Raw genomic sequence first — 25,028 nt, forward strand, 5'->3', positions numbered from 1 at the left:
TTAAATTTTTATTGCTACTAGGGTTATCACTGGGAGTGTGTGCTGGCACTGCAGAATCCACTGCTCCCTGCAGCCATTTTCCCCCTTCTTTTTATTTTTATTAGATAGAACTGAGAGAAATGGAGAGGGGATGTGGGAACAGAGAGGGAGAAAGATAGACACCTGCAAACCTGCTTCACTGCTTGTGAAATGTCCCCCCCTGCAGGTTGGGAGGAGGGGCTTTAACCTGCTTTATTTAACTGAGCATAACACCTCCTTGTCCCACCATTAATTTTTTTTTTGTGAATGAATAAATTTGGGGATTGACCAGATGTCCAACTGCTAGAGCATGCACATTACCATGTGCTAGGACATGGGTTCAAGCACCTGGTTCCTACCTGAAGGGGGGAAGCTTCATGAGAGGTAAAACAGTGCTGAAAATGTCTCTCCCTCCATGTCTGTCTCCTATTCCCTCTAAATTTTTCTCTCTCTGTCTGTGTGTGTCAGTTTCTCTGTATTTCTCTCTCTCTGGTATATATACCAAGAGTGGTGGTAGATTCATTGTAACCCTGGGGATAATTAAAAAATAATAATTTAAAAAGAACTCCTCCCAGCTCAGAAACAGTCCCATTCCCCTCACAAGGAAGGATTTGAGGTAAGAGAGTGAGCTTGTTGGTGTAACAAACCTCCCCATTGGCAGATCTGAGAATTGGGTTCATAACTCTTCATCCACTACCACACAGAAGTAGATGGGGAAGGATAGAAAGTAGCAAACAATAAGTGGGAAAAATAGAGAGCAAACCAGAAAGAAAATATATTGACTAGAAGAATAGCCGTTACTAGAAGAAACAGAAAAGTGTATTGTGGCATTCATGCCACTGACATGTCATGAATTAGTTGCTCATCAAGTAAAACCAACATCCAAGAGACAAATTTTGGTGAAATGAAGCACAATTTCCTTCAAGTGCTACCAACCGGAGAAGATGGCTGACTTGTGTCTACAAACTCCTCTTGTTCTCTGACAGGGACTTAATGGTTATATAGGAAAAGAAATGGAGAGGAAACTTAGGAAAGGGCCACTATAATACTGAGGTAAAGGAAGTCAATTGTCAGGCCTTTTTCTTTTCTTTCTTTCTTTCTTCTTATTTTTTTTTTTCACCATTGGTTGCTATGTTATATGGCACACTAATTTATTAAAAAGAAATTTAAGATAACATTACAGTGCCTGACTTGCACCTGGAGGTCTTTGTGCTGTGATCGGAGACTACCCCTAAGGAGATGCTTTGGTCTCCACTTTCCGTCTGCAGCTGGTTTATCAGACATCCATACTCTCAGGTTGAGGGAAATATTTCCTTCTAGCTACTGACAAAGAAAAATAAATGTGGGACAGTGGAGAGTGAAGGCCATGAAGAGATTTGATGTGACAATGTAGAGGTAGGCAGGAAGTCTCACACTGAAGGCAATGACTGGTGGACAGCGGCAAAGGTCAATTAAAATGGGGTCTTTTATTCTTGGTTACATTTGTTGTCCAGACTGTTTCCCTTTTCATGTTCAACTTAATCAATTTTATGGCAGAATGTTTCATAGATTTATATCATAAGTTTCCTACTATTGTTTCTGGGATGAAGACAGCATAGAACTAATTATTAACATGCAGGAAATCTATTTTCATCCACAAGTGACTTTAGCCAGCTCATTCTGTCTCCACATTTTCTATGTTCCAAGACCTCTGTTTAATCAGCAGTCATGATAAATGGAAGAATTCAGAAACCACATGCGGTTTTATCATTCCTTGGGATGGCTAACACAGCTCAATATGAGTCTGCTTTACAACATCTGAAGGTCTAAGTCACCTTATTCTTTTCTAGAGCACACTCCCTCTAGAATATTTTCTGGACATATGTAAGCATGCTTGCCCTCAAGGTCTTAACTGACTAATTTTGCCTTGGAAAGCCAACTCTTAATAATCTAGGGGTTCTGGCCACTAAACAGCTACCGTTCATTCAAACATACAAAGATTCAAAATCATGTTGTGAAGTCAGTGCACTACTCTAGTTCTTCAGGGGGCTAGTCATGCCATCTTTGGAAGTCCAAATGGCAGGGATGTTAATTCAGAAACATGACATCATTTCCCAAAGCAAGTTTATCACAACTAAAAATAAATGTAAAGTGATTGCGTCCATATTAACACAAAGAGAAGGTAAGTTGGGCTATTTGTCTGACATAGTGGCTATTGAAAATGACCACTGCATGCATTCTGCTAGGGGGTCACCGGCGTTTCTGGGAGATGTTTAGGGGGGTGACTTGCATAGGCTTTGAAGATGGAACTTGGCCTTAAACTAAGGTCGTGGGATTAAGTGATTGAATTGAAAAATTTCAATTGGGAAGGAGGATCTCAGCCCAGGGGTCTCCAGAGATGGCGGGGGAGGGTAGGCGTGGGGCGGTGCCTTTCGGATGAATGACATCCTTAGTCAGCGGTGTGGGCGGGGCGATGACTACGGCGGGGGCGGGGCCTGCTGACTAACATCGCCAGAAGCAGTGTGGGAGGGAGGGGGCGGGGCCTCCAAGTTGAGTGACATCCCAGCTAGCGGGAGTGGGCTGGCCGGGGGCCTGCGGCAGGGGCGGTGTGGGCGGGGCGAGACGCGATCTGGCCTATCCGGCGGCGCCCTGGGGCGCTTAGGGGGCGTGGCCACACTCCAGGGCTGCCCGGGTCTAACGGTCCGGGCGGGGCGTGTCCTCGGTGCAGGTCGCGCTCGGCGGCCCGGCTTCCTCTGGCGTTTCCCCTGCTGGGCTGCAGTCCCGGGGCTGCGCGAGCCGGGCGGGCAGGCGGCGCCATGGGGCCCTGGCAGGGCGGGCGGGCGCCGGAGTTCTGCAGGCGGCGGGGCAGGGCGTGAGGCGGCGGGGCCGGGCCGCAATGGGGGACAGGTAGCGCGGGGCCGGGGGCCGGGCTCGGGAGCCGGGGCCGGGCCGGCGCGCTGACCGCCTCCTTCTCTGCGCAGGTGGCTGCGGGTGACCGTGCTCCCGGGCTGTGCGGGCTGCAGGACGCTGGCGCTGCGGGCGGCAGGGACGGTGCGCGAGCTCAAGGCGCAGCTGAGTGCGGAGACGGGCTTCCCGGCGGCGGAGCAGCGGTTGTGGCTCGGCGACCGCGAGGTGAGGGGGCGCCCGAGGGCGGAGGGGCCCTGGTGCTGGGCCCGCGCAGCCTGACGCTGCCATTCATCCTGCCAGCCTTCATCCAGAGGACTCTACTCTGTCTGCATCTTCACTTCCTGAAAATGCAGTTTTCTGATGCGCGTTGCAGACAGAGCGGCGGCTTTTCCGATTGTTTAGACGCATCGTCACTGAAATGACTTAAAGGTCACTGCGCATGCTGAGCTACCAGGCTCTGCGATTTAACTGGGGCGTTGCTGCTGATCTTCCCTTGCTCCTAGCTTGCAAGTTGCCTCCTGTTTTTTACATCGCTGACACTTAGAGCTGAAAGGGTCTTCGGACATCCTTTCCTAGAGAACTGTTGTTCTGAAGACCGACTTTGTATTAAACCTTATCAAGTGCACATGGAATGACTTAGATCTCAGAACTTGGAAAAGTAGCAGTATTGCATGTGGTCACATGTATCCTTTCAGAGTGGGAGAAAATACCCCCCTTTTTTTTTTTTTTTGAAAAAACCCCTTTTTAATTAATTAATTTTTATAGAGACAGAGAAATTGAGAGGCAGGGGAGAGATAGATAAACACCAGCAGTACTGGTCCATGGCTCATGAAGCTTCCTCCCTGAAGTGGGAACCAGGGATATTTTATTTTATTTTATATAGAGAGGAGGGACACTTGGAATACTGCTTCCTTTCCTTACGCCCCTGCCGGTGTATTTGTGTGTGTGTAGGGGGGGCCTTAAACCTGAGTTTTTGCAAAAGACAAAGTGTGAGCTTCACCACGTGTTCCACCACTTGGCCCTAAATATAATTTTATTGAGGGAGGAATTTAATTGAAGACATTTTATTGAAAGCTAACTTGTCTTTTCCATCCTAATGCATGGCTTCACTTCTATGATAAAGAGCATTTATTTCCAGGACTTAAAAGAGGCCAGAGGGGGAAAAAAAGTTGAACAGAGTCCAAAGAATTCATATCAAGTATTGAATTTTCTCATTTGGAACAAATTTTGGCAGAGTGTGTGGCACCTGTGGTTTGAGATTCTGAAATGTGATATTGAACTTATGAGTGGGTCCATGAAGGGGCCCAGTGAGAGACTTGTGCTAGTGTGAGGTGGTAAGGGTCTAGTTAGTCTGTGATTAGAGATGTGGAAGGTGTGGAGGAGACATACAGAATGAGGGCTGTTTTGGTGTCAAAACAAGTAGCCCTGTGTGGTGGGAGGCAGGGACTCCCTGTAGAATTAGGTGGGCTCTGCTAGGGATGTTCACCAGTCTTACATCAGCCTAGAAAATAGTGGCTCAGTTGACAAATAAACAAGAGTGGGGTGGTCTGATTTTGGAAGAGGAATGATCATCCTGTGTTTCTGTGTGGCTTTGTTGATGGGTAGACAGCAAAGAAGCTATTTGGTGACTTAGACCCTGTTACTTGTGCTGCCTACTAGCGGGGCCACGTTCATCATTGTGGTATATCTGCTTCCTAATCTTTAGTAAGAATGGGGGTCAGTGGATCCCATTCAATTCTGAGAGCTCTGGTGTATAAAGGTCTAGACTACATAGCATTACTCAGTTTGCCTGTCAGTCTGGACTTATAAGGTAAAGGGCAAGCCTGGAGAGGCAATTTTGACAGGTGGCTTGCTCCTCTGTCCTTCAGTAAAATGCATGGGGACTAAGACTAACATTTGTTGAGCAACTGACTGTGCTCCACATTTGTTCTAGACATAGATCACATCTTATTTGATCCTTATAACCAAGCACAAGTTAGTGATTACTAGTCCATTTTTTTTTTTTTTTCACAGCGGCAAGCTATCAGATAAGGATTTGAAGCCAGGCGGGTCTGATTCCAAAGGTTGTGAGTTCTTTCTCCTCCTCCTCCTTTTCCTTCTCCATCTCCTTTATTCCGTGCCACAGAGAATCAGTCAGGATGTCCAGTGGGAATAGATACGAAGTGTAAAATTGTTTTAAACAGAGGAGGCTTAAACCATTAAACAAACTTTGAAGTCAAGGGTGGGGCTCACTCAGCAAACAAGTTTGAATCAGTTCTCTACTGATTCAAAGAGTGCCTTTTACTGAACTGGTGTATTTAACAATACTAACACGTGCCATCAAAAAGGGTCGTTTTTATAGTTTTATATCAGCAGATCTTTCCTAGAGTTTTAGAATTAGCCTTCTTTTCCTTTTAATTCCACGCTGCCCCCAAACCTTTTAGATTTGAACTGTTTGTTAGATTTCTTAATATTTCAGAATGGACAGAAAGCAAAAGTGGTTGACAACTCTTTTTTAGTTTCTGCTTTGGGTTGCTGTTGGATTCTCTGTCTTTCTGGTCCTTTACCATCTTATTTTTCTCTCTTGCTTTTATTGGTCTGGAGTGAACTTTTCTAAGTTTTTCATTGTGCCTGCTGTCCCATGAAGAAAGACTGAAGTTGTCCTTTATAGTTGTGCATCTTCCTAGTTCATTTTCTCCATGTCAAATGTGTCTGGGTCTCAAACTAGGAGTTTTGTGATAACTATTTTATTTGATCATTAAATGTTCTTTCTAGTAGCTCTCTAATCTTGAGGACTTCCTTTGTGTCCTTGACAGTGGAGCAGAGGGAAAAGTTTTGAGAGATCCAAATTAAACTTGATATTACATTGCTTAATGATCTCAAGAGCTTAGTGAACTCATTTGCACTGGTGCAGAATATTCCACTGTATGAACATGTTAGAGAATTTCTGCTGTTTTTAAATTTTTAAGTGGTGGTGTTGCTGTGATTATATTTACTGTGTGAGAAGTATTTTTAAATAGGTTAGCTTTAACCTTCTGTGGGGTCATGTATATGGAAATGCTGTATAGACTGTGAGCTGTAACAAAGTATTGAGGCATGTGTTTTAGAAATAGGACTACAGTCAAGATGTATAGAAAGTAAAGAGAAGAGATAGCAGTGTTATAAAAGTCCAAGAGACCTTGAGAGTCTGAGTAACTGAAACAGGAAATGAGCAAGTTAAAGTTGAAGGAAACAGGTGCTTGAGATCTAGAAATGAGCTGGACCTGTGGCCTAGGGGGAGAGGCCCCCCTTTGCTAAGTGTCCCTGACACAGTAACTGGGTAGAAGGTACCATGGTGAACCAAGAAACAGGGAAAGATTAGAGATGAAGTTGGCAATCACATGGTAGGAAATGCTACTATAAATTGAGATACAGAGGGAGTTGGGTGGTAGCATAGCTAGTTAATCGCATGTGGCGCCAAGCACAAGGACTGGCGTAGGGATCCCAGTTCAAGCCCCCGGCTCCCCACCTGCAGGGGAGTCACTTCACAAGTGGTGAAGCAGGTCTGCAGGTGTCTCTCTTTCTCACCCCTCTCTGTCTTCCCCTCCTCTCTCCATTTCTCTCTGTCCTGTCCAACAACAGCGACATCAATAACAACAATAATAACTACAACAATAAAACGACCAGGGCAACAAAAAGGGAATAAATAAATAAATATTTTTTAAAAAGTTAAAAAAAATTGAGATACAGAGGTGGCCAGGCAGTGGCATACCTGGTTAAGTGCACACATTACGGTGCACAAGGATCTGGGTTCAAGACCCTGGTCCCTGCTTGCAGTTTGGGAAGAGCTTCATGAGTGGTGAAGCAGGTCTGCAGGTCTCTCTGTCTCTCTCTTCCACTCTTCCCCCTTCCCTCACAATTTCTCTCTGTCTCAATTCAAAATAAATAAATAAAGATTAAAAAATTAAAACAAAAGAAGCTGTTAAAAAAATTGAGATACAGACCAACAGTGATAGGTGATTATTGGAAGGAAAACTAGTGAGGTCAGTCTGCTTCTGACAGGCTAAATATGAGGAACCTTGGGAAAAGTATAAGTGTGAGCCAGTGTGGTGGTGAGAAGTACTGGATTGTTGGTGGGGTGAGTGCTCACCTCTCTGCCTTGCAGGGTGTTACAAGGTGATTTTTCTAGCGAAATTTTGAGGAGTGCTTTGCAGACTGTTGACCCAGTGGACTGCTGAGGAGTTACCTTGTTTTTCAAATTAATTGCTCCACTGAGCTGCTGATCACATACATTGTTGTTTGCCTTCATGAGAAATAGGCATGAGTACTAAGAGGAGATGAATAGCAATGCTTTTCAGGAAATCCAATCTTAGGAAAGTTATAGGCCAAAGAAACATAAGTGGTTAGAATCCTTATTTGCCCCTTCATTTTATTTTTTAAAAATATTTACAGCTGTGCTTCCAAAAGTGCATTTCTAGGGGAAATATCCTATAAGATGCTCTTTGAAAATGAATGAAAAAAGTTTTGCTACTAAAGTTAGTGAAATATGGTTTAAGGTAATCCATTCTTTTAAAAAAAATTTTTAATTATCTTTATTTATTTATTGGATAGAGACAGCCAGAAATAGAGAGGGAGGGGTGATAGGAAGAGAGACAGAGAGACACCTGTAGCACGGGTTCACCACTTGTGAAGCTTTCCCCCTGCAGGTGGAGACTGGTGACTCGAACGTGGGTCCTTGCACATTATAACATGTGCGCTCAACCAGCCAGCCCGGTAATCCTTTCTAAGGAAATGACCATAAATATCAATATAGCACTTGGTTCCCCCTCCCCCAGATTACTTCTACCATTGTAAACACATTTACTTGGTCCACTGGTATTTATTGATAGTCCATGGAGCTTTGTTCTGAGCAGTGCACTTTGGAAATACAGATCAAAAGAGGATTTTGGTTTATATCAATGATTTTAAATTATGTTATGTTAAGTTGTATTATGTGTATACCTTTACTTATGATTATTTAGGTAAAAGTTTACTACATTTTTAAACCTTTGACTCTTTGAGACATTTACTTCTACAGAACAACTTATTTCCTGATATGAACAATAAAGAAGACTATTTCATATATGAAAAAAAACTGAGTTAATTTTTTTTTGCTAACAGGAAATTTTTATTGACAATGTACTTGAGGTATTTATTTTCTTTTATTTGTCCTGCTAGGCTTAGGGTTTTATTTGTTTTTCTCATTCTTGACTTCATTTTCTTGCTCAAACATTTTTTAAAAGTTTTCTTTATAAAATGGAAACACTGACAAGACCATAGGATAAAAGGGGTACAGTTCCACACAATTCCTACCACCAGAACTCCGTATCACATCCCCTCCCCTGATAGCTTTCCTGTTATTTAACCTGCTGGGAGTATGGACCCAAGGTCATTGTGGGGTGTAGAAGGTGGGAGGTTTAGCTTCTGTAATTGCTTCCCCACTGAACATGGACATTGACAGGTCAATCCATACTCCCAGCCTGCCTCTCTCTTTCCCTAGTGGGGCAGGGCTCTGGGGAGGTGGGGCTCCAGGATACATTGGTGAGCTTTTTTTTTTTTTAATTTCTTTATTGGGGAATTAATGTTTTACATTCGACAGTAAATACAATAGTTTGTACATGTATAACATTTCCCAGTTTTCCATATAACAATACAACCCCCACTAAGTCCTCTGACATCCTTCTTGGATCTGTATTCTCCCCACCCACCCAGCCCAGAGTCTTTTACTTTGGTGCATTACGCCAACTCCAGTTCAGTTTCTAGTTGTGTTTTCTTTACTGATCTTACTTTTCAACTTCTGCCTGAGAGTGAGATCATCCCATATTTACTTCCTCTTTACTTAGTCTTGGAAATTGGTAGGTATCTAGGAAATTGCCCATTTCTTCTAGGTTCTCTAGCTTGGTGGCATATAGTTGTTCATAGAAGCCTCGCATGATATGTTGAATTTCTGCTGTGTCTGTTGTGATATCTTCTCTTTCATTTAGTATCTGATTTATTTGGGTCTTCTCCCTTTTCTTTTGTGAGTCTGGCTAAAGGATTGTTGATTTTATTCACTCTTTGGAAGAACCAACATTTACTTTCATTGATCTTTTGTATGGTTTTCTTATTTTCAGTGTTATTGATTTCTGCCCTAAGTTAAGTGATTTCTGTCCTTCTGGTTCCTTTAGGGTTCCTTTGTTCTTCTTCTTCTAAGTCTTTAAGATGTGCAATCAGGCTGTTTATTTATGCTTTTTCTTATTTCCTAATGTGTGCTTGTATGGCTATGAACTTCCCTCTCAATACTGCCTTATCTTTGTCCCAAATATTTTAATAGCTTGTGTCTTCATTTTCATTGAACTCTGGAAAAATTTTAATTTCTTCCTTGATTTCCTTGACCCAGTAGTTAAGTAGTATACTGCTCAGCTCCCACATTTTGGGGCTAGTATTAATCTTTTGTTGATTACTAAGTGTTAGTTTAATTCCACTGTGGTCTGAGAAGATGCTTGGGATGATTTCAATGCTCTTGAATTTGCTGATGCTGTCTTTGTGGCCTAATATGTGGTCTGTCCTTGAGAGTGACCCATGTGGACTTGAGTAGAATGTGTATTCCAGTTTGTTGGTATGCATGACTCTGAAAATGTCCAATAGTTCTAGTTTATCTATCTCCTCACTTAACTCCCTTATGTCTTTATTGATTTTCTGCCTGGATGATCTGTCAAGTTGAGAGAGTGGGCTGCTCTGCTTGAGGGAGAGGCAGCTATGATTCTTTTACCACTTGTATGCATAATTTTGTACAAGAATATTTAAAATTATATAGGTTGAGTATAAACTTCATCCTCTTTTCTTTAATATTAGTCTATGTAAGAAGTCACTGTGTAGTACTCAGGTTATTTATTTATTTATTTATTTTTTATTTAAGAAAGGATAAATTAACAAAACCATAGGGTAGGAGGGGTACAACTCCACACAATTCCCACCACCCAATCTCCATATCCCATCCCCTCCCCTGATAGCTGTCCCATTCTCTATCCCTCTGGGAGCATGGACCCAGGGTCATTGTGGGTTGCAGAAGGTAGAAGGTCTGGCTTCTGTAATTGCTTCCCTGCTGAACATGGACATTGACTGGTCACTCCATACTCCCAGTCTGCCTCTCTCTTTCCCTAGTAGGGTGGGTCTCTGGGGAAGTGGAGTTCCAGGACATATTGGTGGGGTCTTCAGTCCAGGGAAGCCTGGCTGGCATCCTGATGACATCTGGAACCTGGTGGCTGAAAAGAGAGTTAACATACAAAGCCAAACAAATTGTTGAGCAATCATGGACCCAAAGGTTGGAATAATGGAGAGGAAATGTTAGGGGGGTACTCACTGCAAACTCTAGTGTACTTCTGCTTTCAGGTATATATTTTGCAGTAGTTTATGGATACGTGTGAACATATGCCCTCTCTCACAGAACCTGGTCTATATCTAGGTTTTGGGACTTTGTTAGAAAGTGAACCACCTGGGATGGAATTAAAGAATACTATGAAAGGAAAGGTCTCACCTGAGTAATGAAGCTGAAGGGTTGTCATTCCACACGTGAAGTCTCTGGACACAGTCTGAGCTGAAGCATGTTGAGGTGGCAATCGTTGCGTTGATTAGGTTGCGATCGGCAGATACAATATTATTTGATATGGATTGGGAGGGGCATGCGGGAAAGTGGGCCCTATCCAAAGTGGGAGAGGCAGCTATGATTCTTTTACCACTTGTATGCATAATTTTGTACAATGATACTTAAAATGATATAGGTTGAGTATAAACTTCATCCTCTTTTCTTTAATATTAGTCTATGTAAGGAGTCACTGAGTAGTACTGAGGTTATTTATTTATTTATTTTTCTTCCACCAGGGTTACCACTGAGACTTGGTGCCTACACAATCAATTCATAGCTCCCAGTGGTAACTTACTTTTTTCCCTCCCTCTCTCCTCTCACTCCCTCCCATCCTTTCATAAGATAGGGAGAAATTGAGAGGGGAAGGGGAGAACTAGAAAACTAGAAGGAGGGGGAAGAGAGACACCTGCAGCTCTGTTTCACTGCTTGTGAAGGGAGGCCGACAGTGGCACACCTGGTTAAGTGCACATATCATTACTGCTTGTGAAGCATCCACCCTGCAGATGGGAACCAGGGCCTTGTGCAGGGTAACATGTGCACTCAACCAGCCCCATTTAATTAGATATTTAAAACGGAAACTATGAATGAATGCATATGATTTTTTAACTTGAGACTCAGAACAAGACATGTAAGAGTCAGCTAGGAAATGATAAGTAATCCAAGACAGAGGAAACATGATAATATTATCAAGAACTGTATCTATTACTTTCCTGCTATTTTGAAACATTTTCTATGGGAACAAATTTCTAGTGAGGATAAAAACCTACTTGAAGTGGCAGCTTGACCTCAGAAGGAGAAAATTTGGTTTCTCTAGAAATGTAAAATACGACCTTCTCAAAGACTGCAGTAATATGTTTCCCTGGACAAGTGTGCTTGAAAGTAGAGCTAGAGGGGAAAATATAACTTCTTTTTCATTTTTCCTTTTTTCCCCCTTTACCTTCACACTAATCCTTCATATTAGTTTTCAGTACCTATGCATGCATGTGGCTAATGCATATGCTAGTATGTAAGTTTCTCACATGTCACATATGAAATTTTATAAAATTAATAGAGTAAGTTTTAGAGCTTACTATGTATGAAAATAACTCTATAAGGTTTCCTTGTAGTACTCTAAATTTTACTTAGTTTTTCTGAAACAAACCATTGTCATTAAGCAGGTTCTCTTACCATTAACTTAAGAAGTTTGTGTAAGTGGTTTTATATTTATGTGGGCCCTGGCCATTTTTTTTCTGTGCCCTGTACCTTCTTTTTGATTCCTTGTCTTTTTTTTTTTCTCTAGGGTTTTTAGAAGCCTGCAAGTGTCTACTATACTTTTTAAAGATATCTGTTTTCTTTTTTAAAAAAACAATCTTTAGTTTAAAAAGTTTTTTTAATTATCTATTTATTTATTGGACAGAGACAGCCAGAAATCAAGAAGGAAGGGGAGGATAGAGAGGAAGAGAGACAGAGAGACACTTGCAGCACTGCTTCACCGTTTGTGAAGCTTTTCCCCTGCAGGTGGGGACCGGTGGCTTGAACCTGGGTCCCGGTGCATTGTAACATGTACACTAAACCAGGTGCACCACCACCCAGCCCCAATATCTTTTTTTCTTTTTTAATTTCAGAGGAAGAGAAAAGGAGAGACAGAAATACAGGCAAGACACCACAGTATTGCTTCACTAGTCATAATTCTGTCCTTGCAGTGGTGTATGATGCTGTATGTGGCTCCTAGGACTTTAAACTTTTAATTTTAATTTATTTTTTACTAGTGATTTTATATTGATTTACAGAATTCAAGATAACAGGGCTACAACTCTGTACCACCAGAGTTCTGGATCCCCAGACCCTCCATTGTAAGCTACAGCAGTTCTCCCAAGGTTGCAATACTATTTCTACAACTATCGTCTATATTTGTAGATATTGGCCTTTTTTTAAATAGGCCCCATTTTCTCTTCCTTTCCAAGTCACACATACTCCTATTATTAAATCCAAAGATCCCTCCCTCTTTCCTCTTTTCTCTCTGGTTCCTGATGGAATTAGACTTTAAAGCCCTCTGGTCACCTTCCCATCAATTCCTCCCTACTGGGAGTATGGATCAAAATTATTTTTGGGGTGCAGAAGGTGGGAGTTCTGTCTTTTGTAACTGTTTCTCTGCTGCACATGAAGTTTTTCTATGCAAGTGGGGGCCAAGGACTTGAATCCAGGTCCTTCCATGTTGTAACAAGTGCACTCAACCAGTTGTGCTACCGCCCAGCCCTTTGAAAAACAATGTCCTGATAAGCAAGTGCTACATATTTTGTGCCTCTTTTTAAGTGTTTCCTTTATTCCTGGTTCAATAGAAAAATTGACATGCTTTAAGATTATTAGTTTCCCTGAAGCTTCATCAAGTGACTTATTTTTCCTTTTGTGTGAAGCTGGTCCTCATGTATGAATGACAATCACAAATAGAGCAAGAAAATTAAGAGAGATAGGGAGAGACATCATACTGTACTATACATGAATCTTGCAGGTGGTGCTGGGGCTTGAACTTGGGCCCTCATGCATGGTAAAAGGTGCACTATATCATATGAGCCATCTCCTGGCTTACAGACTTTTATGTCTAGTCTAGATTTTGTATAGAAATCTAGACCCACCAATTTTTTAAAATTTATTTATAAAATGGAAATATTGACAAGACCATAGGATAAGAGGGGTATGATTCCACACAATTTCCACCACCTGAACTCTGTATCCTTCCCCCCTCCCTTGAAAGCTCTCCTACTCTTTATCTCTCTGGGAACATGGACCCAGGATGATTATGGGGTACAGAAGTTCTGGCTTCTGCAATTGCTTATCTGCTGAACATGGACATTGGCATGTTGATCCATACTCCCAGCCTGTCTCTTTCTTCCCCTAGTGGAGCAGAGCTCTGGGAGGTGGGGACCCAGGACACATTGGAAAGGTCATATGCCCAGAGAAGTCAGGTCAGCATCATGGTCGAATCTGGAACTTGGTGGCTGAAAAAGCATTAAGTTATAAAGCAGAAAAAATTGTTAAATAATGAGGAACAGAAAGGCAAGAATATTACAGATGAGATTTGGAGTCTCCATTTTGGAAAAAGCTAGTAGGTCTATTTTAGATTTATTCCAAGGGGCCATGACTATTGATTTTTTGCCTGAGCTTGTCAGCTAACATGCAGGTGGATCAAAGGTATTATCTGGGGAGATGGTGTCAGAGTTGGAAACAGGACTAGAAAGCCTGGATCAGGGCAGAGAGTAGCTCCCAAATATGGGGAAAGTATATAAATATTGTGAACTATAAACCCCATTGATTTGACCTGGGGCCCGTATTCATTGTAGAAGCCTGTGTAACCTCTGCATCCCAGTAGTTCTGAGCTTGCATTCTGTGATCATTGCTAAGAACATTCTAGGTTGCACTAATTTCAAGACCCATCTTCCTTGAGTGATAGAGTATGTTGCCCAACTTCCATTTGGAGAATGGTGCTGTCCCTACCATTGTTGATACACACTGAGTTCAAGGTCCTATTAGGGCCCACAAGGGGATCCATTATGCTGTTCCTGATGGAGATGACCAGTGACAGTGGAGAGAGGAATGTAATAGAGGTCTAGGTCTGTCATGTCTGTGTGGGAAACCCAGGACTCCCTGACTAGGGCCCTGGGTGATGGGGTGGCCTGGTAGTGACCAAAGAGCCATCATTATGCCAGCCTCTGGCCCTTATCCAGGTTTTGTAGTCCTTTGTCTGACAAGATTAGCTTTGGAGTGATTGAGGGAAGTGAAATAGTAAGTACGTGAGGAAGGTATCTAGGTCTAAGTAGAAACTATTTGATTAGCTATTTTATGGTTTCCTTTTTAGGTTTTTCTACTTTCTTGCTGCATTTATTGACTCACTGCAAATTATTGTACACTTTTGCTTAAAGGTATATATTTTCCAGAAGTCGGGCGGTAGCACAGTGGGTTAAGCACACATGGTGCAAAGTGCAAGGACTGATGTAAGGATCCCGGTTCAAGCCCCAGGCTCCCCACCCGCAGGGGAGTCACTTCACAAGCAGTGAAGCAGGTCTGCAGGTGTCTATATTTATCTCCCTGTCTCTGTCTTTATCTCCCTGTCTCTGTCTTGCCTTCTCTCCATTTCTCTCTGTCCTATCCAACAACAACGACATCAATAACAACTACAACAAGAAAACAACAAGGACAACAAAAGGGAATAAATAAATAAGTATTTTTTTAAAAAGTGTATATTTTCCCCTAACTTTTTTTCCCTGCATCTCCTCTCCCATGGTCAGTACAGTTCACTATCCTTTTCTTCTGGAAGTTTTGTTTCACATGCGTGTTCTCTCCTGTGGGCTTTTTAAGAGGTTGTTCCATCTGCCTGGCTGTTTTTTGTTTTTAATTTTTACTCAGTTTAAATATCATATTTTAATATAATTCTTTCCTACTTAATTAAAATAAGCTCTTTATTATTGTTATTTTGCTCCTTGGAGCCCATTGGGGCTTTGTGCCTGAGTGATTTCAAATATGTAAGAGATAGTGAGAAGGGGGCAGGAGAGGAAAGATACTCAGTCCTGCTTCATGGCTTATGTACCTTACCCTTTGGTGCTTTTAAGTTGTAGTCTGTGGCTTGAACCCGAATTCTTGAGGTCTGCTTTTTTTTGGGGGGGGTGTTGAGAGTGGTGGCGCACCTGGTTGAGCGCACATGTTACAGTGCACAAGGACTTGGGTTCAAGCACCAGGTCTTCACTTGCAGGTTGAAAGCTTCATGAGTGCTGAAGAAGTGCTGCAGATGTCTCTCTGTCTCTCTCCCTTCTATCTTCCCCTTCTCTCAATTTCTGGCTGTCTCTGTCCAATAAATAAAAGAATAAAGCAATAAAAAGAGCCAAAACTCTTTAAAAATAAATAAATAAATAAATAAAGGTCTACTTGGTGTACTGAGTGAGCTATCTCCCAGAAACTTTTTTTTTTTTTTTTTTGCCTCCAAGGTTATCACTGGGGCTCAGTGTGAACACTACGAATCCACTACTCCTGGTGGCCATTTTTTAAAAATTTTATTGAATAGGGCAGAGTGAAATTGAGAGAGTGAGGGAGAGATAGGAAGAGAGACAGACAACTCCAGCCCTGCTTCACCACTCATAAACCTACCGCCCTGCACTTAGAAACCAGGGGCTTGAACCTGGGTCCTTGCACACTGTAATGTGTGCACTTAAATAGGTGCACCACTGCTTAGCCCCTCAGAAACTCTTTATGTATAGCATGCTACAGTTTTCTTCATCACATTTATTCAGTTTTATCTTGGGTTTTAAAAAATTGTAATAAATCATTATGGCAAAATTTATAGAGACCATAGTTATAACAAATTCTCTGAGCTCATCTTTCAGTTTTAAACATTGAAAACCTGTGTCTTATTTTGTTAGATCTATATTTACTACTCCTCACTGTTTTGAAGCAGTCTGAGAATTTTAATTCATTGCACATTTATTCTTCAAAAGCTTAGGTACAGGGTGGCGGTGCACCCGATAGAGTGCATACATTACACTGTGCAAGAAACTGGGGTTTAATACCCACTACCCATGTGCATGTGGGGGGCATATGTATAGGTGTCTATCTTCCCGTGAAGTCCCCTACTATGACTTTGTTGCTGTTAATATATTGTAGCTCTTTCAGTAGATGTTTGATATATTTCGATGGCTTCTCATTGGGTGCATAGATGTTAATAATTGTTAAGTCCTCTTGATTGACTGATCCTCTGAGCATTAAGTAGTATCCATTCCTATCTTTTTAAATTTTATCTATTTTAAAGTCTATCGTGTAAGATATGAGAATAGCTGTTACTGCCTTTTTTTGCAGGCCATTGGCTTGTATGATAGTTTTCTATCCTTTCACTTTGAGTCTGTGTTTGTCTTGTTGAGTTAAGTGGATTTCCTGTAGACAGCATATTGTTGGGTTGTGTTTTCTGATCTATCTTCCTACTCTGTGTCTTTTATTTTTATTTATTTATTTAAAATTTTTATTTATTTATTTTCCCTTTTGTTGCCCTTGTTGTCTTTTTATTGTTGTTGTAGTTATTATTGTTGTTACTGATGTTGTTGTTGTTAGATAGGACAGAGAGAAATGGAGAGAGGAGGGTAAGACAGAGAAGGTGAGAGAAAGATAGACACCTGCAGACCTGCTTCACAGCCTGTGGAGCGACTCCCCTGTAGGTGAGGAGCCGGGGGCTTGAACCGGAATCCTTATGGTGGTCCTTGTGCTTTGTGCCACGCATGCTTAACCTGCTGCACTACCGTCTGTCTCCCACTCTGTGTCTTTTATTAGGCGAATTCAGGGTATTGACATTTATTGATATCAAAGATTGAAGATATTTTAATGCCATTCTTGTAGAGTTTTAGAGTGTTCTGATATATGGCCTATTTATGGTGGTCTGACTGTTTATAGGAGACCTTTCAGAACTTCTTGCAGGGCAGGCTTGGTGATAGTTGATTCCTTCAACTGTTGCTTGTCTGAGAAGGTTTTTATGCCTCTATCTAGTCTGAATGACAGTCTAGCAGGATACAGTAGTCTTGGCTGAAAGTCTTTCTCATTGAGTACTCGCTAGATATCTTGCCATTCTCTTCTGGCCTTTAGTGTTTGTGTAGATAAGTCTGCGGTTAATCTTATGGGTTTTCCTCTGTAGGTTACTTTTTGTTTTTCTCTTGCAGCCTTCAGGATCTTTTCTTTATCCTTATTCCTTTTCATTCTAAATGTGATGTGTCTTGGTGTCTTTAAGTCTAGGTTTATTCTGTTTGGGACCCTCTGGACTTCTTTACCCTGTTCTTTGATGTTGTCTAGACTAGAGAAGTTTTCAGCTATTATGGCCTGAGGAATGCTTTCTTTCTCTCCCTCTCTTTCTTCCTCTGGTAAGCCAATAATGTGTATATTGTTTCTTTTGAAGTCATCCCATAGGACTGTGTTGTTGTTTTCAGTATCTCTTAATCTCTTTTTGAGATCTCTTACTTCTTTTTAGTTGTCTCTAATTCATCCTCGATCTTGCTGATTCTGTCTTCAGCCTCATTGATTCTATTCTCTCTCCCGTCTACTGTTTTCTGGAGTTCATCTATTGTGTTACCCTGTTCTGATACTGTTTTAACTTGTTTAGCTAATTGTGTTCTTAGCTCAGCTCTTTCAGCTTTCAGTTCTCTAAACACCTTGAGATAATTAATATTTTCTTCCAGAGTCTCATTTGTCGTTTCTGCATTTCTGGTGACAATTCTTTCAAACTCTTTACTCACTCCTGTGATTATTTCCTTAACTAGTGTTTGGATGTTGACGTCATTATTTTGTGCTTCACCCTTTAGAGGGCTTTTAGCTGGACTCTTGTCCTGGTTCATTTTTCCAATATTCTTGTTGGTTTAACCATTTTATATATTATTCTATGAGGTCCCTCTCTCAGTACTTTTCAAATTACTGATTACTCTTGCCTGGGTTGACTTGTGTCTAAGTAAAGTAATTAAAGGGTTCACAGTGTGGAAGTTAACAGTTGTTTCAATAGTATTTTAATCCCTGATTTGAAGCTCAGTAGCTTAAATGCCTCTTTTGTGCTTTTTCTTCCCTGTAGGCTATGGGAACCTGAGGGCTTTTAAACTATAAATAGGCTTCTTAGCTTAATCACTGACTCCTGAGGAAGAGATAAAGCAGGGTGTGGCAGAGATAATCCAGTGTTTATGCAAAGAGAGTTTCACAGCCCCACTGCTATGCCACAGAGATATAGATCTTCTCCTGAGTTTCCTGGTTAGTTCTCTGTCCCCTGGTGTCAGCACAGGGCCTCCCTGCCGCTGCTCTGGATTCTGAGGGCAATAGCAATGGAGACTCATGGAGTTGCACTTGTTGAGACTCATGGAGTTGCACTTGGGGAGTTCTCTCCTCCCTTCTGTTGTCCCCTTGTTGGTGAAACAGACTGGAGGTGGTGCCTCCACTGATAAACTGCAGGAATGTTACCAGCCACCCAATCTCTCCCTAGGTTCCTCTCTGTCCACCAGCCACACGTGTTTGCACTCACCGATGATCTGGTGGGTTCCTGAAGTAGGTCTAATCCTGTCCTGTTTCGGTCCCAGGTGGTCTCCTTTGGTATTCCTAGTTGATTCCTGGTGAGTTTTCTTGTGTATACTTATTGTGCATAACAACACAATATGTAATAGCCTAATCCTGGAAGCAACCCAGATGTTCAACATCAAACAGTTGAGTGGGTCAGAAAGTTGTGGTATAAGGGAGCCGGGTGGTGGTGCACCTGGTTGAGCTCACTTGTTACAATGCTCAAGGACCCAGGTTCCAGCCCCAGGTTCCCACCTACAGTGCGAAAGCTTCACAAGGGGTGAAGCAGAGCTGCAGGTGTCTGACACTCTCCCTTTCTATCAACCCCTTTCCTCTCAATTTCTGGCTGTCTCTATCCAGTAAACAAATAAAGACAATAAAATTTTTTTTAAAAAAAGTGGTAAATATACACAATGAAATGCTATTCAGCTATTAAAAATGATGACTTCAGCTTCACTTCATTATGGAAGAAATTTTTTTTTGAGTTTACAGTATTGGGAGCTTATTGCTAATCATGTATTTTATTTCTTTCAGCTACCTGACTGGATCAAGATTGGAGATCTAACCTATGAAAATTGTCATCTCTTTGTAAAACTTCAATCAAAAGGCCTAAAAGGAGGAGGTATAATATTATAATATAATAAAATTTCCCAGCAGCGTGGCAGTTGTAATTGCATAAAGATTATATTTTACCAGTGAAATGAACACTTAGATGGGTGCCATGAGTGGCTATGGGTGGAATGAGTAAGTTAAAAAATGTATAAAAGGGAAATTTCCAAAACAGAGTCTTATCAGGGCTTTCTCATGGCAGCTAGCTGTACCAGAATGACCAAACTTATAATGATGATTTTGATTTTCTAAATAGTTATTTCATATATATATGAAATATATATATATATTCAAAATTTTATGCATTAGAAAAATCACTTTTCTATCCCTCTGTCTCCCTTTACTTTTTTGTTACACTCTTGAAGGCATTCTGGTTAATCACATATCCAGCTTAGTTTCTTGAATATAGGAATGGTTTGCTTTTACTGGAAGAGTTGTTGAGTCAGTGATTCCACATGTTGAATTTCAGAATAGTCAGAACATTAGTTGAGAGTGTTGAGACAGTCATAATAGGCATGAGCTAGTGCTGCTTATTTTGTTTGCTTTGGAAAATAGCCACAATTTCCCCTATTCCATATCATTTGCTTTTGAACTGATAATCTTTTATGATATCTAGAGTATATTTTAAACATTTTTTTAAGGATTTATTTGATTAATGAGCGAGACAGAGAACCAGAATATCACTCTGGCATTTGTGGTGCTGGGGATCAAGCTCAGCACCTCACACACTCACAGGCCCAATGGGTTATTCTGTGTGCCAACTCCAGATACTGTATTTTACACACTTTTTAAAAATACTTTGAAAATCTTGAGATTTGACAACTTTGAATCTGGACTGCTTCATTTCCTACAGAATGGTTAGTCAGGTAGATTTTGTACCAGTGTTGCAGGGAAATGTCTGAGACTATAAAGTACATAATTATATCACATCTTATAACCAACCATGAGGTTTTTTTCTTTTTAAAATTACTTCATGTGTGGTCTATACTTTAGGTCGATTTGGTCAAACAACTCCTCCGCTTGTTGATTTTCTCAAAGATATTTTAAGAAGATATCCAGAAGGAGGTCAGATCCTTAAGGTAGGCCAGTATGGGGTGTACATGTGTGGATTTGCTTTGACCAAAAGGAGTTGAAGTCCTGTTTACATTCAGATCTTTTCATGTCTCATTTTGATTTGATTGGCTGTATTTCCATTCAAGTTTGAAGTGCACGAGCTGGATGGGTTGAGTAGAGAATGCAGTTGGTATAATCTGTGTAATTTATGAGGTATTGGAGCAAAGAGATGCTCTAAGCAGCTGTTTTCTATAAGCAAACACAGTATCTTTCTAAGAACATTTTATATTAAAAAAAATTAGAGGCTATGAAAATATGCCCATTTTTCCACATCTAGTTTGGCAGTGAATTTATTTAATGTGATAATTATTTGCACTAAATATTTTTACTTATGGTAGGAATATTTCTTTCAGTTTGAATGCATTTATACAAAGTTGAGTAATTATAGCAAAGCATTAATGGGGAACTATTGTAAACATTAGGCTTTGTTTTAAACTACTTTTGGATTTCAGCCTGCATTTTCTCTTTCTTTGTTTCTTAAATCCCATCTATGAGTGAGGTTATCTGCTATAGAGATTAATTACAGCACATTACCTTCCTTCCTTTTTTTTTTTTTTTTTGAATTTCTCACTTTTAAGTTTTTAGCCATTATTCAACTACCTACTTTAGACTGTCAGTTGGGAATAGAACTAAGTCTCTTTGTTGCATGTTTGTAGAAATTTGAGTAATGGTTGTCTTAGAGTGGTTTAAGTTCATTTTTTAGAATAAGTACCAGCAGTTCCCAGAAAATTTGAAAACAGCCTTTAAGTAACAATAGGAAGGTGGACACGGACTAGTTTGGTGATTGTGTTGGTAGAATTGAATACAGTACAATTAGTTGGTAGGAGTGGGGCCTCATCTTAAATGTGAGTGACTAGGGTCCTTTGGAAACAAGGTAGATGTTCTGAGTGAGGTTTTGGGTAGCTGGATGACACTTAGTCCTTCCAGTTTATGTACACTGTGATTATATTTGCGTGGTATCCAATTCATTGTCATATTGGATATTTAGTAAAGTTTGGCCATTTCAGATTTCATAAGAACCTCAGATGTCACCTAGACTCAGCCTACCATATTTTGTGATTTTTGCTGAAGTAGGTCCAGAGACATTGGAGTTACTTGCTGCATATCTTACACGATTAGGGTGTTTATTGTCTCTTCTGCACAGAAACAGTTTGAAAGACATTCCTTGAGGAAAAAATATGTTCTTACTGTTCTTGTAATTATTATTTACTTGAGACTGATAGAGCCTGGGACTTGGAATTTCATCTCCAGTATTTACCACATCTGTCCCCTAAAATACACATAAACTACAATTAGAAATCCAAAAGAAACCAAGGTCCAACATCTAAGTAATTTTTATAAAATAACACTGTATTGCATTACCTATTTCATGTTTTTTTTATAGTATGACATGATAACATTAGTAAGATTGCTAATTTTTAGGGATTTTGTTTGACTGAATAGAGTAGGAATGGATCACAAAATTATTTTTATTTATTTACTTTAGATCACTTTATTGGGAAAAATTCTGATTTACAGTACTGTTGTCAAAGGTGTAGTTTTTTTTTTCTTTTTGCCTCCAGCGTTATTGCAAGGGCTTGGTGCCTGCACTATGAATCCATTGCTCCTGGAGGCTATTTTTCCCATTTTGTTGCCCTTGTTGTTGTGCTTCTTGTAGTTGTAATTGTTGTTGGATAGGACAGAGAGAAATGGAGAGAGGAGGGGAAGACAGAGAGGAGGAGAGAAAGATAGACACCTGCAGACCTGCTTCACCACTTGCGAAGCGACCTCCTGCAGTTGGAGAGCCAGGTGCTCGAACTGGGATCCTTACACGGGCCCTTACCCTTAACCCGCTGCACTACCACCTGACTCCCACAGGTATAGTTTTATTCCCCCCAAAGTACCCCCCCTTCTTTCAATAAACCCCTTCTACTTCCTCTCCTAAGAGTCCTTCGGTCTGCTGGAATAGACCATAACTAATGAAATTTCACCCTGCATTTTCCCTTTATTTGCTTTATAAGTCCCATCTCTGAGTAAGATCATCTGGATTCATCTTCCTGCTCTGACTTATCTCATTTTAATATGATTCTTTTCAAGTTCCATCCAAGTTGCAGCAAAAGAGAGTATGTCATCTTTTCTTATGGCTGAGTAGTATTCCATAGTGTATGTAGACCACAGACTCCCTGTTCACTTACATATTGTTGGCCATTTGGGGTGTTTCCATATTTGGACTATTAAAAACAGTGCTGCAGTGAACATAGGTGTGTATAGATCTCTCTAGTTATGTGCCTTTTGTCTTCTTTGTGTAGATACCTAGGATAATAAGTCTGCTTTTAGTATTTTGTGCAATCTCCAGATTATTTTACATAGAGGCTGAATCAATTTACATTTGCACCAACAGTGTAGAAGGGTTCCTTTTTCACCTCATCCTCACCAGCACTTGTTATTTTGTCCCGTTTTGCCTTTATTTTCCTTACAGTCAGACTTACGTCTCCAAAGACATTACGAAAGCAGACATCATAGAGTGTTCTGATAGTGTTTTTCTTCTATGTATTTGCTGGTTTATGGTCTGATGTCCAAGTTTTTGATCCATTTTGTATATAGTGAGATGTGGTTTAAGTTTTCTGAATGTGTAACAGATGTTCCCAATGTTTATTGAAAAGACTTTCCTTTTCTCATATCTTTATTTAATGTTTTGGAAAACACTGTTAAAATTTGAATGCCTATATGTGTGAGGGCATAAATCAGGGCTCTCAGTCTACTCTATATTGATTTTGTGACTAGTATAACTGTATTTCTATTATCACAGATCTTTAGTATATTTTGAAGTCAGGAAAAGTAATGCTTCCATTCTTACTCCTATTTTTCCTCAGAATTGCTTTGGCGACCTGTTTTTTTTTTTTTTTTCTGGTTCCAGATAAGCTTTGTTAGCATTTTTTCAATTCCCTTACTTACAGATTCTTTGATAAGCAGCAGATGTGTAAAGTATTGTGTAAATTTGTATTTTTAGCTGAGAAGGAGAAAGTTCTGGTTTAAATGCTTGTGTTTGGGGTTAAGCAGCTGGGGGGATCGGATTCCACAACACCCATGGTGCACTAGGTGCACCTCCTCCTGTAGTCTTATAGCTATCCCCTTTATGTGGGCAGCCTTAATTCTGATCAAGGCTTAGCGGTAGCAGTAGAATCAGCTCTCTGCTGTTCTCCGCCTTCCTGCCTCCCTATAAGTGATCCCAGCATGCTAGGAAAATAGAAAGTGGTCTTCCCAAAGTTAGATGTTCATGCATGTCACAATAAAGGGTGAGTTCTTACATTTCTGAGGCCCCATCCATACAGATTATAGATTGAATTTTTGTATTTGTGAAGTCCTATCCATTTGCAATGTAATTCCTTGGATTGGGGTGGTTTGAATCAAGGATCATCAGGATTAGGTCACCTGTTGACTTTATTCTAGACAAATCTAGGATAAAAAGGGAGTTGTGCCTCTGGAGTTTATTCCTAGCTTTGATAATTATGGACTTGGCCCTAGAGGTTGAACTCAATTCAGAACCTGTGGTCCTTCTCCAAGGGAGTATATTTTGGGCAGGTATACAAAGTAATTGGGTTGTTGTACTGGGGATTAATTTATTAATTAATTGAGGCTACTGATGGACGTAGATCTTAGAGTTTGGCATTTTTTTGTTGTTTTTTCACTGGTATTTCACTATTCCTGGTCTGCTTTTCAGTTAGAAAGAGGAAGTCAAAGACAAAAGGAGATAAGGAAAGATACCATAGCTCTGAAACTTCCACCAGTGGGGACTAGGCTTGAACCTTTGTCAGGTGCATGGCAAAGCAGGCACACCATCCAGGTGGGCTATCTTACTGACTTACTCTTTCCTTTCTACAGGAGTCTGACCACTCCCCATTTGGCCTCCCATCCACCAAGCAATAATACTTTTTTTTTTTTAAATTGGAGTTGTAATCTTTAAAAGTCTTCCTTAGTTTCAGAGAAAGTGTTGTTCATAATTCAAGTTCTTAGGAATACAGAATACTAAATTAGTACTTGTAGATTAGTACTGTGTGTTTTCGAGGGATGGTAAGTTTGGTAAATGAATTATACATAAAGTTTAACTTTTGGTAACTGGTTAAGAATGAAGTACCAACCTCATATGCAGAACAGTCTTTGCAGGTTTGGGTATGGAGTACCATATTTTTATTAACAACATTATGTTGGTTGTATGATGGTCTCCTGAGTCTTAGGGATTTGTATTTAGAGACTACAAGCAAGGTAAAAACACACCTACTAGGTATGTATATTTGGAGGGTTGGTGATTTTTTAAAACCATATTCACATTTATATAATTATTTCAGTAGAATACTTATAAAACTTAAAGTTAATTATGCAAATAGTGGACTTGTTTTACTTAAGTGTAATTTATTTTTAAATATTATAGACATATATATTGAGTTGTTGGAAAAGTCAGGATGCATTTTTCTGTGCAAAAATGCACTGTGAATTTCCTGGCAACAAAAAATAAAGATGGGCAGTAGATTACTATGTTATTAAATACTATTTTTGATGCATTTTTATGATCAGGAATTAATTCAGAATGCAGAAGATGCTGGGGCCACAGAAGTTAAATTTCTATATGATGAAACTCAATATGGAACAGAGACTCTTTGGTCAAACGATATGGCACAATATCAGGGTAAGAGTCATTAATTCAGGAAAAGTTTGATTTTATGTGCTAACAGGTGATTTTTAGTGACTTACAATATTCTTTCTAATG

General features: G+C 40.3%; 1 protein-coding gene across 3 annotated transcripts in view; it reads left to right on the plus strand.

The window, feature by feature from the left end:
- Positions 1-2,687: 2,687 nt before the first annotated feature.
- Positions 2,688-25,028, plus strand: part of SACS (sacsin molecular chaperone) — a 57,651-nt gene continuing 35,310 nt past the window's right edge. Inside the window, exons 1-5 of one of the 3 annotated variants that reach the window (XM_016192771.2) lie at positions 2,688-2,904; positions 2,979-3,129; positions 19,097-19,184; positions 20,165-20,250; positions 24,836-24,947. In XM_016192771.2, coding sequence (XP_016048257.1) covers positions 2,894-2,904; positions 2,979-3,129; positions 19,097-19,184; positions 20,165-20,250; positions 24,836-24,947 — 448 coding nt within the window. In that variant the 5' untranslated portion in view covers positions 2,688-2,893. Of the gene's footprint in view, positions 2,905-2,978; positions 3,130-19,096; positions 19,185-20,164; positions 20,251-24,835; positions 24,948-25,028 lie in introns of those variants that run through there. The other 2 variants (XM_060194714.1, XM_060194715.1) reach the window with 2 other exon arrangements.

Source organism: Erinaceus europaeus, chromosome 7 (genome assembly GCF_950295315.1).
Source record: "Erinaceus europaeus chromosome 7, mEriEur2.1, whole genome shotgun sequence".
NCBI lineage: Eukaryota > Metazoa > Chordata > Mammalia > Eulipotyphla > Erinaceidae > Erinaceus > Erinaceus europaeus.